This window comes from Arvicanthis niloticus, chromosome 6 (assembly GCF_011762505.2).
Source record: "Arvicanthis niloticus isolate mArvNil1 chromosome 6, mArvNil1.pat.X, whole genome shotgun sequence".
NCBI lineage: Eukaryota > Metazoa > Chordata > Mammalia > Rodentia > Muridae > Arvicanthis > Arvicanthis niloticus.
The window spans coordinates 71,365,758-71,379,026 of NC_047663.1; the positions used below are offsets into that span (position 1 = coordinate 71,365,758).

General features: G+C 51.2%; 1 protein-coding gene across 2 annotated transcripts in view; it reads right to left on the reverse strand.

Annotated features, from left to right (window-relative positions):
* Positions 1 to 12,483, reverse strand: part of Flt4 (fms related receptor tyrosine kinase 4) — a 42,435-nt gene extending 29,952 nt beyond the window's left edge. Inside the window, exon 1 of one of the 2 annotated variants that reach the window (XM_034506296.2) lies at positions 12,323 to 12,482. In XM_034506296.2, the coding sequence (XP_034362187.1) occupies positions 12,323 to 12,380 (58 nt within the window). In that variant the 5' untranslated portion in view covers positions 12,381 to 12,482. Of the gene's footprint in view, positions 1 to 12,322 lie in introns of both variants that reach the window. The other variant, XM_076936928.1, reaches the window with a different exon arrangement.
* Positions 12,484 to 13,269: the final 786 nt, after the last annotated feature.

Sequence of the window (13,269 nt, forward strand, 5' to 3'; positions counted from 1 at the left end):
TGCTCCTTGTCTCTCTGGCTTTAGCCTAAGAGGCACAGGGCATCACAGCTAGTCTGTCCTGTAGTCTGGGACATTCCCATTTCCTTCCCTTCTGGGGATATCCCTCTTTAGTTCAATATTTCCCTTCCCTAGGGAGCAGTCACCATCATGCAGGCTTCCGCCTTGTCCCTCTCAGGGTTCCTGCTCTTAGAACACTAATTAGCTTTAATTGTGGCTTTCATTTTTTTTTCTAAACTCAGAATAGGAGATGCACAACAAAGATCCAGAAGATGGTTGCCTGAGTGGCTGGTGGAGAATAGATGGAAAGAGGATGAGACAGGTGATGGACCATCCGATGAAAAAATGGGATGGATGGAAGATTGAGCTGATAGACAGGTGGAGTATGTGGATTGATGAATGGGTGGGTAAATGGGAGAGAGTGGGAAGACAGATGGATGGAAGCAAATGATCCCGTAGGAGCCTCTTCCCCATCCATATTGTATCCCCCAGAGTAGGAATTTATCCTAATTAAGAAGACTATTCATCCTGTTTCCTCTTGCTTATATGAAACCTGACTGAGGACATGGCTTCCTCTGCTGGGTTCTCCTTCCCATTCCATATCCCAGATGGAGAATGCCTTCTGGTCACTTCCCTTCCCTATAATAACCCCTGGAGGCTCATGCTGTTGATGGCACCACATTCTCCCCACTGAAGCTGTCATCAGCTTCTCGCATGCTCACTTCCTTTCATTCTCTGCTGACTTTAGCTCCTGGCTCACCATCCTCCCTCCCCACCCCAACTCATGCCATTCTCCATGACTTCAACACCCACAGGATGACTCCCCCTCCCTCAGCTCTGAATCCTCTCCTCCTCTCCCCCTCAGCCACTGGCTTCCAAGGGCACACCCTGGATGTGGTCACCACTCGAAATCGCACCATCCCCGGATGCCTGTTACTCTGTTTCCTTCCTTTTCCTTCTTCCTTTCCTTCTTGCTCAGGTGTCCTTATCCACCACTGATAAATTTGTCACCTTCATTAAAAATATCCTTCACTCTGGGTTTTCTCCTGGCTCTGCCCTTGTCCAGGTACAGAGGAGACCCACAGCCTATCGCCTGGATTGTCCTTTTGCCAATAATTCTCAGTTTCAGGATACCACATTCCAGAGAAGCTCAGTCTTGCTACATGAAGCCCTTTATACTGGCCATGTCCCATTGGATATACTCCTTTCAGACTGAGCGGTCCTTATTAATGTGGTCCAGAATGTTCTTTCCTTCTTCCTCAACTCTCAGCATTCACAAGTAAGACATGAGTGGGATGCTTTACTCTCCTTCATCTGAAGCCCATGCCAGCCCCTCTCTCACCACACCCGCTCTCATACCAAGCTCACGGCTGTGCCCCAAACACTGATGCCCTAAACACAAATCTTACACAATTCAATCTTTTCTGATTGCCATCTACATACAAGAAACCCAGGAAAGCAATTCTCCACTTACTTCTGGCTTCTGTTTCTTTTTATATTCCCTCTGTGGCCCAAGTACCACCTCAGACCCTTTTGTGCACCTCTAGAGTGTAGCCCACCATTAGTGACTCCCACACCACTGATACAATGGCACCCAGGGTGCTTGCCGGCTCCTGTGACCTCACTCTTTCCTTGTCTTCTTTATTCTCTTCTGCCTACTGCTGCCCGTTCCTTTTACTCTCCCTTCCCTATGCTCTTTCTGCTAAAGGTCCAGATAATTAAAAAAAAAAAAATCTGTATCTGCAGTTCAGACCACTTCTCTCAACTCAGCGAAATGAGTCCAGATGCACAGAGGATTTAGCCCTGCAAATACTCCAACTTTCATGTCCCTCATCTAAAGCCAGACTTAGATTCCTTTATCCCCATCAAAGGCTTCTTCATCTAGAGTCTCAGTGTCTCCAAATGGGGACACCATGGGACACCATGAATGGCTGCTTCTCTTTATGACGTATACCATAATGCCTGGTAGGTTCCATGCATTGTTTGGTCGGTGCTCACCTCTGGGGTCCTACTAGTCATATTTGCCCCCCAAATGGCAATGGCATCCTGGGTAGACTCTTGTATTCAAGATTTCCTCCTTGCATTTGTTAGTAATATTAACACACACACACACACACACACACACACACACACACACACACACGAGTGAGAAGATGGAGAAATGGCTCAGTGACTAAGAGAACACTGGCTACTCTTCCAGAGGACTAGGTTTGATTCCTAGCGTCCACACGGAGGCTCACAACCATCCACAACTCCGATTCCAGGAGATCTGATACGTTTTGGCTTCTGTGGGCATCAGACATGCAAGTGGTGCACAGGCGAAACACGCAAAGACATAAAAGCCATACATATAAATACAATATAAAATATACTTTAGAATATATACTTACATTGCATATCTGTGATATATACATGTGTGTCTCACAACGAAGTCATATCACACGTATACTTGAATCTTTTTCTGTGACTCTGTACTGTCTTTCCGGGAAAGCTCCTGCCAGAGACCTGGTGTCTGCTCACCTTTGCAGCCACTCATGGCCCATTCCCACCTCACATCCATGTCCTCCTGCCACCGCACTGTCCAGCAGCATGCCACACTCATCCCCACTTTACAGCCATATCTGTCATCTACGCAAGTTTTCTCTTCATGATCCATGTCTCTCCAGGCCATAACTTAGATGTGACCCCCTCACTCTTACTAAACCCAAGTTCTTTCTTCAGGCTCCATTTCACACCCATGCTTGCCATGAGTCATTGCAAACATTTGTTTGTCCCTGCCTTCCATTGTCCTGATCCATTATCCATAGGTTTCAGTGGGTAAGGACCAAGTGAATTCTGTTTTCTATTCTACCCGATGCCTAGTTCAGTACCTGGTAAAATAGATACACTGCTGAATGACTAAATAGACGGGTGAGTGGAAGGATGTATGAATAACTGAACAGATGGATGAACAGATAGGCTGAGGTGAGGAGAGATAAATGATTGGATGGTGGTAGATAGGTGAAAGGACACAGTTTGTTGTGGAAATAGATGTGTGGGTAAACTGGCGAATGGAAGGATAGACCGATGGATTGAAAGGCATAGTTGGAAGGATGAATGGATGGGTGTGTGGGTGGATGGATGGGTGGATGCATGAAAAGATGGCTAAACAGATCACATTGTATTCATTTAGCCTAGAACTAAGTAAGACCTTGGTCCATTGCAAAAGGTGCTTCTCGGTTGGAAGGGTTAGAAGAACCTTGAGATTATTCAGTATCTGGACCCATTTGGGCCTGACGGCTGCTGTGTTTAGAGGCTCCACTGACTGCCCAACCCCCACGTGCAACCCTGCAAAGGGTGCATCCTTCCTGCCTGGCTGTTGTCTGTCTCTGCTGTCCTTCCTTTCCCGAAGCAGGAAGCACTGTCATCCTGGCCTCTGCTGCGCTCCCCCTGCCTTCCTGTTCCTGACTCTGGAATTGACTTCTTCCTCCCCGGGGCCAGCAGAGCCCTGGCCTCCAAGGTTGCAGCAGAACAGTAGAGGCAGGCGCCAGGCCGGGGTCAGCAAGGCCAGAGCCCACACCTCCTCTTCTCTGTACTGTCAGCAGTCCTGGGGGCACCTCTCAGCCCTGAGTCACGGAGACCCCGGTGTCAGGCTCAAGAGACTGGGGTACAGCCACTCCCAGGGCAAAGCAGTCATCTAGCTGCCGGCCAAGCAGGTGGCGTGGAAGACTTCTGGCAGATTAAGGGCTGGGCACTGGCCAGGTCAGCAGCATCTCGAGAGCCTCAGAGGGAGGGGAGGATGAGTCCAGTCAGTAATGGGAAAATTGAGGCAGCAGGTAGCAGTTTTAGGGCAGTCCAAGTCTATCTGAGTCTAGATCCATCCCTGCTTGGGAGCCTAAGACACTGGGCAAAGATAATCAGGCCAGAAACTGCATTTCCCCCTCCTCTGAATCCCCCATCCTGCCCCTGCGCCTCAGATAGAAAAGCCTATGCAGGAAGCCATGTGGTCCTGAGCTGCAAGTTTCATCCCTCATCCGTCTTCTGCTTCCTGTTCATCATCTATTTAGTTCGATGGCCCAGTTTACAGCCAACAAATCCCTTTAAAGCTCCAACCATCCCCCTCCTTTCCTTTTCAGACAGGGTTTCATGTAGCCAAGCCTAGCCTTAAATTCTCTATCCTCCTGCCTCAGCCTCCCAGGTGCTGGGATCACAGGCGTGTACCACTATACCCAGCTAAGACACACTTTCAAAAACATCTTCCCGGAGAAACATGGAAAACGCAACCTAACATAAGAACATCTGAGAGACAGTGAGGATTCTTTCTCTACGGTGGATATCCCTGGTCTGGGTGTGCTCCTCAGTCCTACCTAGGTGGTCCCAGAGAGAGGATGGAAAGAAAAGAGGAAGGAAGTCTATAGGAAGAGATTAAGACAAAGAAGTCTGGAACCAAGGGAAGGGATGGCCATCTCCTTGATAAATGTGCTGAGGAGGGTAAAAACGTCTCGGTCTTCTTTTCAGGGTAGGCTGGAGGTGTTTTGGGGAGCTGCTACACAGGTTCTGGGGTGGGCCAAAGCATGACGAAGTGAGGTGCCAACCAACAGGCACACCTTTGATGCTCTTCCTCACTCCCATCCTAATGTCTCTCTGTCCCTTTCTGTCACTATGGGTACTTGTCTTACTCCTCAATGCCCAGCAGCCTCTGTGGCCTTTAGCCCACTTCTAAGCACAGAGGAACATTGCTGCTTCAGGGCCCCGTCCCTGGCTCCCATAGGCCATCTGGAGCTGTGAATGTCCCTCAGTCTGGCTCTATTTCCTGAAACGTTGCATTTCTTTACAGTCTGGCTGAGCACATCAGGGTGGCTCATTCCTTGCTTGGCCTTAGGCACTGTCCTCTGTCTGCCTTGTCTACACCTGGAGAATTACTGCCGCTCCAACGCCTGTGCAGAGTCCCTGAAAGTGAGGCTTAAGGGAACACCTGCAGCCCAGACCTGACCTCCAGCATAAGGATGGCGTGTGTCATGTGATGGTGCCTAGACCTGCGATGTTAACAGCTCACATCTAGGTCCCCAGGTCCAGCATGACGGACATGGAATGCTGTCAGTAGGTCTGCCCCTGGGCTGACTTGGAAAACAGGATTGTCTGTATCAGAGGGACATGAACTCTCTAGGCAGCTATGCCCAGGGGGACAATGATGGCCAGGCTGCAGACTACAGACAAGCTGTGGTGGAATGTAAGGGGGACATAGCTGGCTGGGTTGAGCTCTGGTTCTAGGGCATTGCTTTCAGGATGCCCTTGGGCACCCCTGGCCACTGGGCCTATGCAGACACTTGGCAGGGAGATGGCAGGAGTGTTCTATCCTGGAGTCCTGAGTTGGCCGACATTCTGTGCTTCTGAGCTCAAGGGTCAAGTTTCCAACAGTGTTCCATTTCCCACCTGTAGGACAGGAGCTACCAGGGGTAGAAGGTGCTGCCCTTGGGGGTATGCTTGGAGATGGCTAGTTCTTCACCACAATGACCTGGACCAGATTTCAGTTCTCTCTAAACTCCATATTGTCCCCTTGTGAGGTGCAGATTCCTCCCAAGATTACATGAGTGGCAGACCACAAATACCATAATGCATTCCCTGAACCACAGGTTTAGAATACACAGTGACTGACTCATGGCTACCCTAGACCCGCTGAGTACTTGGCTGGGGCCGCTTGGCCTGCCAGTCATTTGTGTTGGGTCAGAGCATGCAGGGAGGGAGTTAGGGACAACCTTGCTCCCTGGGGACCAGGGAGAGTGTTTTTGTGAGCTGATCTGGGGTTTGTAAGACCTATTGGGAAATGATTGACCCACACGTAACTTTGAAAATCAGAAATAGAGAGAGAGAGTGATGTGGGTGGTGAAGTCATAGAAAAGGCCCGGGTCACATCTCCTCTAGACAATGGCATACCTTGGGACTTCAACCCTCTTTTGTGCTCCACAATCCTCCTCAACCGCCCTCCTGCATTTCTGTCCTGGTGGTAACCTCAGCTCTCAGACCCAGACCCACATCTAACATCAACAGGACAAACACAAGCCTGGGAACACATAAACGTCCACTCATCCGATGAACAAGAATTGAAAACACGCACTTCCTCGGATTGGCAAGGATGTGGAGAAGCAGCAGCTCACACAGCAATAATAAAAAATGCTCACACACTTTGACCCCCCAAATTCTGCTTATACTGATACATCCTGTTACAACAATAAAAGCAAATGCGTATTTAGCACTTTCTGAGCACCCGTGAGGCACCATGCTGCTCACACACCCTATTCCCATTCATATGCTCGCCCTGCCAGTTAGGTACTGTTACTACCATTGTAGAGAGGAGAAACTGAGGCACTTGCCTGAAATTTCATAGCTAGTAACAGATCGCCTTTGTGGTCAGGGTTATGTCAACCTTTACAGATATCAGTATTATTTGCACTTCTGCAATTTATGAAAGAAAACCAGCTTTCTCCTATCATTGGCATTACTGCTCATCCTTCCTCAGCTTAAGCTGGTGGCCCAATGACACTCATTTCACCAGATGATGGTAACCACGCTCATCTCCCACAGCTAATGGGTCTCTATTACACCTATTCTCATAGCTGAAATAGGCTTTGTAGACTGGAGCTTGCTCGCCCAGGAAGAAGGCAACAAGGATAGAGTGGCAGGAACTCTGGGTCCAGTCCCTCCTCTCCTTGTCATGTTGACACTGAATTTTGTACCCAGAGTTCAGATATCTTATAGATCTGACCTCTCTCGATTCTCCCTTCTGTCCACTAGGTTGTCTGGACTAGCTCAGGGCACCAGTGCTGGACCAGCATTTTCCCATCTGCCCAGGGACCAGGGGATCTTGCTGGAACACAGCTCCCTCTTTGAATGAAATGACCTTGTGCTCCTTTCTGCTTGGGTGCAAAGTGGCTGATCTTGGCTTCCTGGTCACCCACACTATCCCTCTCTAGCCCTGAAGATGGTGTCTTCCCTGTGTTATCTTTGTGTGACAGTCTTTTCCTCTACTTTGAGGTATTAGCCCAGTGCCTCCTCACTTCTGAGGCTTTCTTCCCAGGATTCCCAGTACTCCCCATGTTTGCAGCTTCTTGGAAAGTTTGGTTTCTCAGTCTTAAAATTCTTAAGTTTAAGATTGGGAACTTTCAATTTTTTTTTCTTCATTGTGGCAGCCTCAGAGTGTTCCTGTGAGACAAACTGGACTTTTCAAATGATTAACCCCTGGCTGGCTTTGGGGAACAATAAATATTATATAGGCCTCTGCAGAGGACAGGGAAGTGACACCTGGCAAAGTTAAGATGCTGTTCACTGAGGTGTGCACTTTATGTCAGAGCTAGACCTGGGGGAAATAAAATGCCCACCACTGTTTGGGACACGCTGGGGACATCAAGGTGACAATGTCCTAACTTAGAGGTCCTAACTACCCCACTTGTCTTTTATCTCTTTGGTCTCCATGTCATCTTGGAACAGACACCTGTTATTTTCTTGTTATAACCAGATCACTCTGACATCTAGCAGCTAGTGAGCCTTAATTTCCAAATCTCCAAAATGGGCACAATGATGCTCTCCATATGTTCTAACGTGAAGCAATTTGATGAATCATTTTATATGGAGGTGTATAGCTCATTCCTAGATACACCAAGTGTGTGTGTGTGTGTGTGTGTGTGTGTGTGTGTGTGTGTGTGTGTATTTGTGTGTGTGTATACTTTTGGGGATGTGACTTCATACATATGAGCCTCACATAGGGAAGCTTTGAACCTGGTACTCTGGGCTCTTCCTAAGCTCTCCTGGAAGCCTGGAATCTGTACTCCTGGGCACACAGAGGATGGGAATGAGACCACCCACCCTGGTGGACCCTTGTAATACTCCAGCGGCCTATCTGAAGCAGGAAAGGGTCAGTACTGGGTTAGGAATACAATGGGTGTAGGCTGGGTGACTGCAGGGTTAGGGGGTGCCTGTGAGACTTAAGTGGATGCAAGCTGGGACTCGTGGGGATAGGTGGGTGCAGGCTGGGTGTCTCAGGCTAGGATGCTCTTGGAATCTAGAAGGAAGGGTCTGCTCCACAAGCTTATGTTGGGGAGTTTCTGGGAGATTCAGATCTGTGCTTCAGAGATGTTCCTTGAGGAAGCATCATGGCAAACGTCTGGAAGGTGCTGGCCATCAAGAGTCAGGGATGAGATCGGGAGTACAGGCTGCCTCTATACTCTGTTGGGGTGCTGGAGAGGATGAAGGGGACTCTAGCATGCACGAAGTTCCCAGCACTGGGATGGCTGTGGTTTCCCCATCTGTGCCATCCAGTGGCCCTGGACACCCCTGGGGCCAGGGCCCTGCTCATTGATTGGCAGGACAAGCCACTTTATCATACAATTCAGCTGGCTCAGAGGTGGCCCCCCAGTGCTGCTAAATCGGGGCCACCAGCTCCTGCCTCAGGAAGAGGGAAATGCAGGCAGGATGTCCTCTTTTGTGGCCGACAAGTCCTTTCCCATGAACCCCTGCTGACCTTGCCGTCCACGTGGCAAGGGGCTCCCCCACTTGCCACCAGGACCTGTGGCTGCCCAGGGACCGGGTGGCAGGCAGAGGAGCAAGGGCAGGGGGCGTGACTGCTGTTGGCACCGCCCAGTGGGGCAGGGCATGAGCTCTGAGCCTCTGAGCCTCCTCCAGAAACGAATGCCCCGCACCTTCCTGCTCCCAGACATGTCTCCTCAGTGTGACCGGAAAACTGAGATCCCAGAGGAAGCCAGTGTCTGAAAAGGACCGAAACTCAGCAATCCCTGGCTCCGGCTGGGACACGCTGGCTGCTTCTCTATCAGAGAAGCAAGGACAGAGTGCAAGAGGATCTTTGGGGACATCTCCTGGAGCTTCCCAAAAGCTGTGGGGGTGAAAGCTAGGCGCTGGCAGAGAGACAACTGAGCGGTAGAGGAAAACACCAAACCTTAAACTAGACACAGAGAACTTTCTTTCTTCCCTCCTCTATGGTTGCCCTCTGCTTCTCCCAACTTCGTTCCTTCCTTATCTGACCTGATTTCATGAAATGGAATCTTCCAGAAAGTCCCCTTGATACGTAACATCTGGAGACCATACTTCTCCACACTAGTTCTTCTTCCTGGGGTCCTCCCAGGAAGATCATCCACCTGTTTGCTTAAGCCAGAGTCCTGGAGCACAACCTCCCATTCCTACTTCCTAATGTCCAATTCACCTGTAGGTCCCTGCTTCACCTGGACAGTCACTCCTGCCAGCTCTTCTGTCACCCCCTAACCAACCACCCCCAAGATCTAGCTAGCCTAGCTGACCATTCACTTGTCTCCATCTGGGCATTCCTGTCTCTGAGCCTCATGTGAGTTGCTCCTCACCCTGCTTGGAATACCCTTCACTGACAGTCTTCAGACCCCTCCTAGAAGCCCCTAGGTCAGTGGTTCTCAACCTATGGGTTGTGACCCCTTTGGGGGGCTCAAATGACTGGCAGAGGTCACCTAAGACAGTCTGTATATCAGATATTTACATTACGATTCACAACAGTAGCAAATTACAGTTATGAAATAGCAACTAAACTAATTTTATGGTTGGAGGCCCACCACAACATGAAACTGCAGTAAAGGATCACACTGTTAGGAAGGTTGAGAACCACTGCCCTAGGTGGAGGTGACAACTGGCTTCCTGTGCAGCCCTCAGGTAGTAGCTGGGTGTCTCTGAGCACATCCACCCCCATGCTACAGAAAGCCAATGCCACATCGGTCTGGCACTTGGAAAACCCCTGCAGGATGGGGTCGTGCCCCTGTCCTTCCTGCCATCCTGAGCAGGTGATGTATGTGTGGCTGTAGCTATGCAGAGCTATAGTCTCTTTCCCTGACACGCTGGGAAGTTTGCCAGACTGTTCACCACACTGTCCCAGGTCTGGCTTTGATGAGGGATCAGGGCCCCTTTTGCTACACTGCTTCTGAGAGACACATTCCAGTCCCTAGAGCTCTGAGCTAGGACCAGAAGGCCACAGAGACCTGTAGACCCTACTGTCCTGGACCTGGATCATACCTAAGAGCAGGAATATCAGAGAGATAGGAGGTCATGTTTGATGTAGACCATCCTTAGGTGAAGCTAGCAGTCCCCTCTGTGTCACCTGCTAGCTTCCCTCCAGACTAAAGTCCTGAGACAGAGTTTCTTGAAGCTGTCATCTGCCCTTCTCTACAGGGACCTTGCTGGGGTCAGATTATAGAACTAGATCAGGACACCAAGTGACATCCAGCTCAACTCCAAGAGGCCCCTCCGTGCCTACCTCCCTGCCCACTGAACACATGCAGGAACACTGGTGCTTAATGGGGAAAGAAGATCTCAGGACATACCTTGAGGACAAGGACGTCGGGGCACAGATAAGACTAAAGTGTGAGTCTGTTGCCTTTGAGGGCTTCATTTTAGGGTTCTCAGGATTCACACAGGTCTCCTACTCCGGTTTGCCTGCTCTTAGGTGGTTTTCTATCTATACCCTTCCACGGATCTATACATCCTGTCCTCTGCACTTAGGGGTTCATGTTCCGGTGGTAGCATCCCCCACCGCGCTGGGAGCTCCTGGATCCTCTTTCACCCGGGAGTGAGTCGGACCGGAGCAGGGTTCAGGGAGGCTTGGTTTCTATTTACATTGGCAGCCCCCGCTCCCTACACCCCCACCCACGCTAGGGCAATCCTATCACACTGTCTCCTCTCCTTCCCTTTACAGCCCATGTAGTCATGGGTGTTTACTTTAGGGAACACTTCCACCTCCCTTCATTTCTACGGACCTCTCTGCTGCTCCTCACATTTCTGCAATGTACCTGTCTTCCTTTCAGACCGCTTACCCCAGGATTCTAGCAATGGGGAGAGGGGGGAAGAATTCGTACAGCTTACATTCCAGCCAATGTAACCTCCTGGAGCCTCAGATACCTTTCTCGGCTGAACGTGGGAGGTCTCCTGGCACAGGGAAGTCTCATTCCTCATCCATCTTGTCCAGCTAAGGCCCTGTTTACTTCTCCCACACATTCAGTCGCTTAACAAACATCCTGAACACTGACGAAAAGTGTCACCCAGGGTTGGGGGCAGTGGAGCAAGAAACTGCCAAAGTTCCAGTCATCCTTCAGTGTCTACAACACAGATTCATTCACATCTCGCTCAGCTTCCCCGTCTGATAGGGTGGGAGCTGAAAGCGAGGCTCCAATACCAAAACTTGCGTTAATTAGTTCCCTTCCTGCCGGCTCCTGAGGACCTTGGGAGGTTACACGTTTCTCCCTTATGTAAAAAAATGTCTCATTATTCTGCGGGAATAAAAGATGAAACATGCAAAGTCAGTTTCTACGGCATGCAAACATGCAGGTTTCTCTCTCTGAGGTCTTTCAGCACGTCTCCGTCAAGCATCAGGGGCTCTGCGATGACCCCATCACCCTGGATTTCCAGGGACAGCGGATCCTGAGCGGATGCCCGTCTCATCCCCTGCCTTATCCCCAGGGCTTCCTTCCTGGCCCCTCCACGCAGCCCCTCTGCTTCTAGAGACTATTGAGCACCGCAGAGCCAAGCTCTCAACATAATCTTGAACCTGCCTTTCCCATGCCCAAGGCTCTCCTTGCAGCTTCTGCTTTAAGATTCAAATCTTCTATCCTTTCTAATCCAGAGATCCCCTCAAATCCCAGGACTCCCTGGCTCTTCACCTCGACGTGGATCCGGCTGAAACTAGGGACTCAAGATTCGGTTTAATTTTCAACTTGAATCTAGGATCACTTGGGATAGCGTTAGTGTCGGGTTCCTGCAGTGGAGTGCAGGGGTGGGGGTGGGGTGGGGTGTCCCAAGTCCTCAGTCCTAGGCCTGGAGAAGGTAGACGCCCGTCCGGAGCGCCCTCTGGGGGACCTCGGGGTACCGATCTTCAGTGTAGACGCAAGGCGTCGGGAAGTGCGCACCCAAGTGCGGGGTCGGGTGTGGATCAATGGGGAAATGATTCACGCTGGAAGATCGGGACCTAGAGGCGGTGAGCCCTGGACTTCCTGGAGACTGAGTAAGGACCTGAAGGATCCAGGCTAAGGATGCATTTCACTCCGGACCGTAGACTTAAGACTGGGACCTGGTCATAGCCCCGCCACCCTGTTCGTGACCCGGCTGCAGTCCCCACCCGTTCTTTCCTGCTCCCCGCGGTCCCGGTTCCTAACCCCTGGCTCCCTCGACTTCCCTGGCTCCAGCGGGAGTCCGCATACCCAGGTTCCCAAATTGCCCCGTCCCTTCGCCCGCCCCGTCGGTGCGGTCTCACCACTGGCCCCTGGTGCGCAGCGGGCCCCGGTTGGTTAAGCGGGGCCGAGGGTTGGGCTGTGGCCCGGGCGCTCACCTTGGAGGAGTCCGAGGCAGAGCCACAGGCGCAGGTTCAGCGTAGCGCCCGGCTGCATCTCCGGCCCCTGGGCACGGGTGGGACCTGCGCGGCCGCAGCTCTGGGCTGGGAGTGAGAGCGCGCGCCGAGGCGCCGGCGGGGCGCGGACCGGTCAGCGGCCCGGGGGCGGGGCCGAGGCGGCACGGGGCGGGGCTCCGGGGGAGGAGGGTCAGCCCGCCCTTAGCCCCTCTCTGTCCCTTCCAGCCTGCCCCAGGAGAATCCAGCCCGTGTAGGGAGAACTCCCACTTTGCGTACGTCCAGGGTGCCCGGTTCCAAAGCAGCCGCCACCAAGCACAAACTCCAGGGCCACTGCGGGTGGGCGGGGAGCGCAGGTGACTGCCCTGTCCCCAGTGTGCCTTGTGGCGCCGGGGAATGGACAAAACCGAGTAGAGGCGTTTCCTGCATTTCCCTCCCATCAATAAGCAAAGTGACAACGAATAGTACGTTGAGACAGCTGTACTGTAAGTCTTAGCAAGCACCCCGCAGAAGCCTCTCTTCACAGTGTGAAGGGAGCTGGCACGTGGGTAACAGTTTCCCACCGTCCTCAGGCCATGAAGGACAGCCTTTCGTTTTAGCTTCCCCACCAAATACTTTTGCTCTGAGCTCATTCACAAGTCTTTTTTATCAGGTGACACTTCACTTTCTGTTTTGGCAACCGCTCTCGCACAGACTTCCTTTCTCTTTGTGGTTTCTTTGCTAGAATTTTCCTATTTCAAAATATATCCCAAATGACAATGACGATTTCACCTTTCTCTGCTTTTAATGTACTCCGTTCACACTGTTCCCACGATCCCCACCTACCAGCCCAGGCTCATCCTTGCCAAAAGTCAAGGCCAGACTGTTGTTGATGATGACCTTTTTAAAAAGTCGCCGACTCTCTCAACCACAGAACAGAAATGAAACTTCTA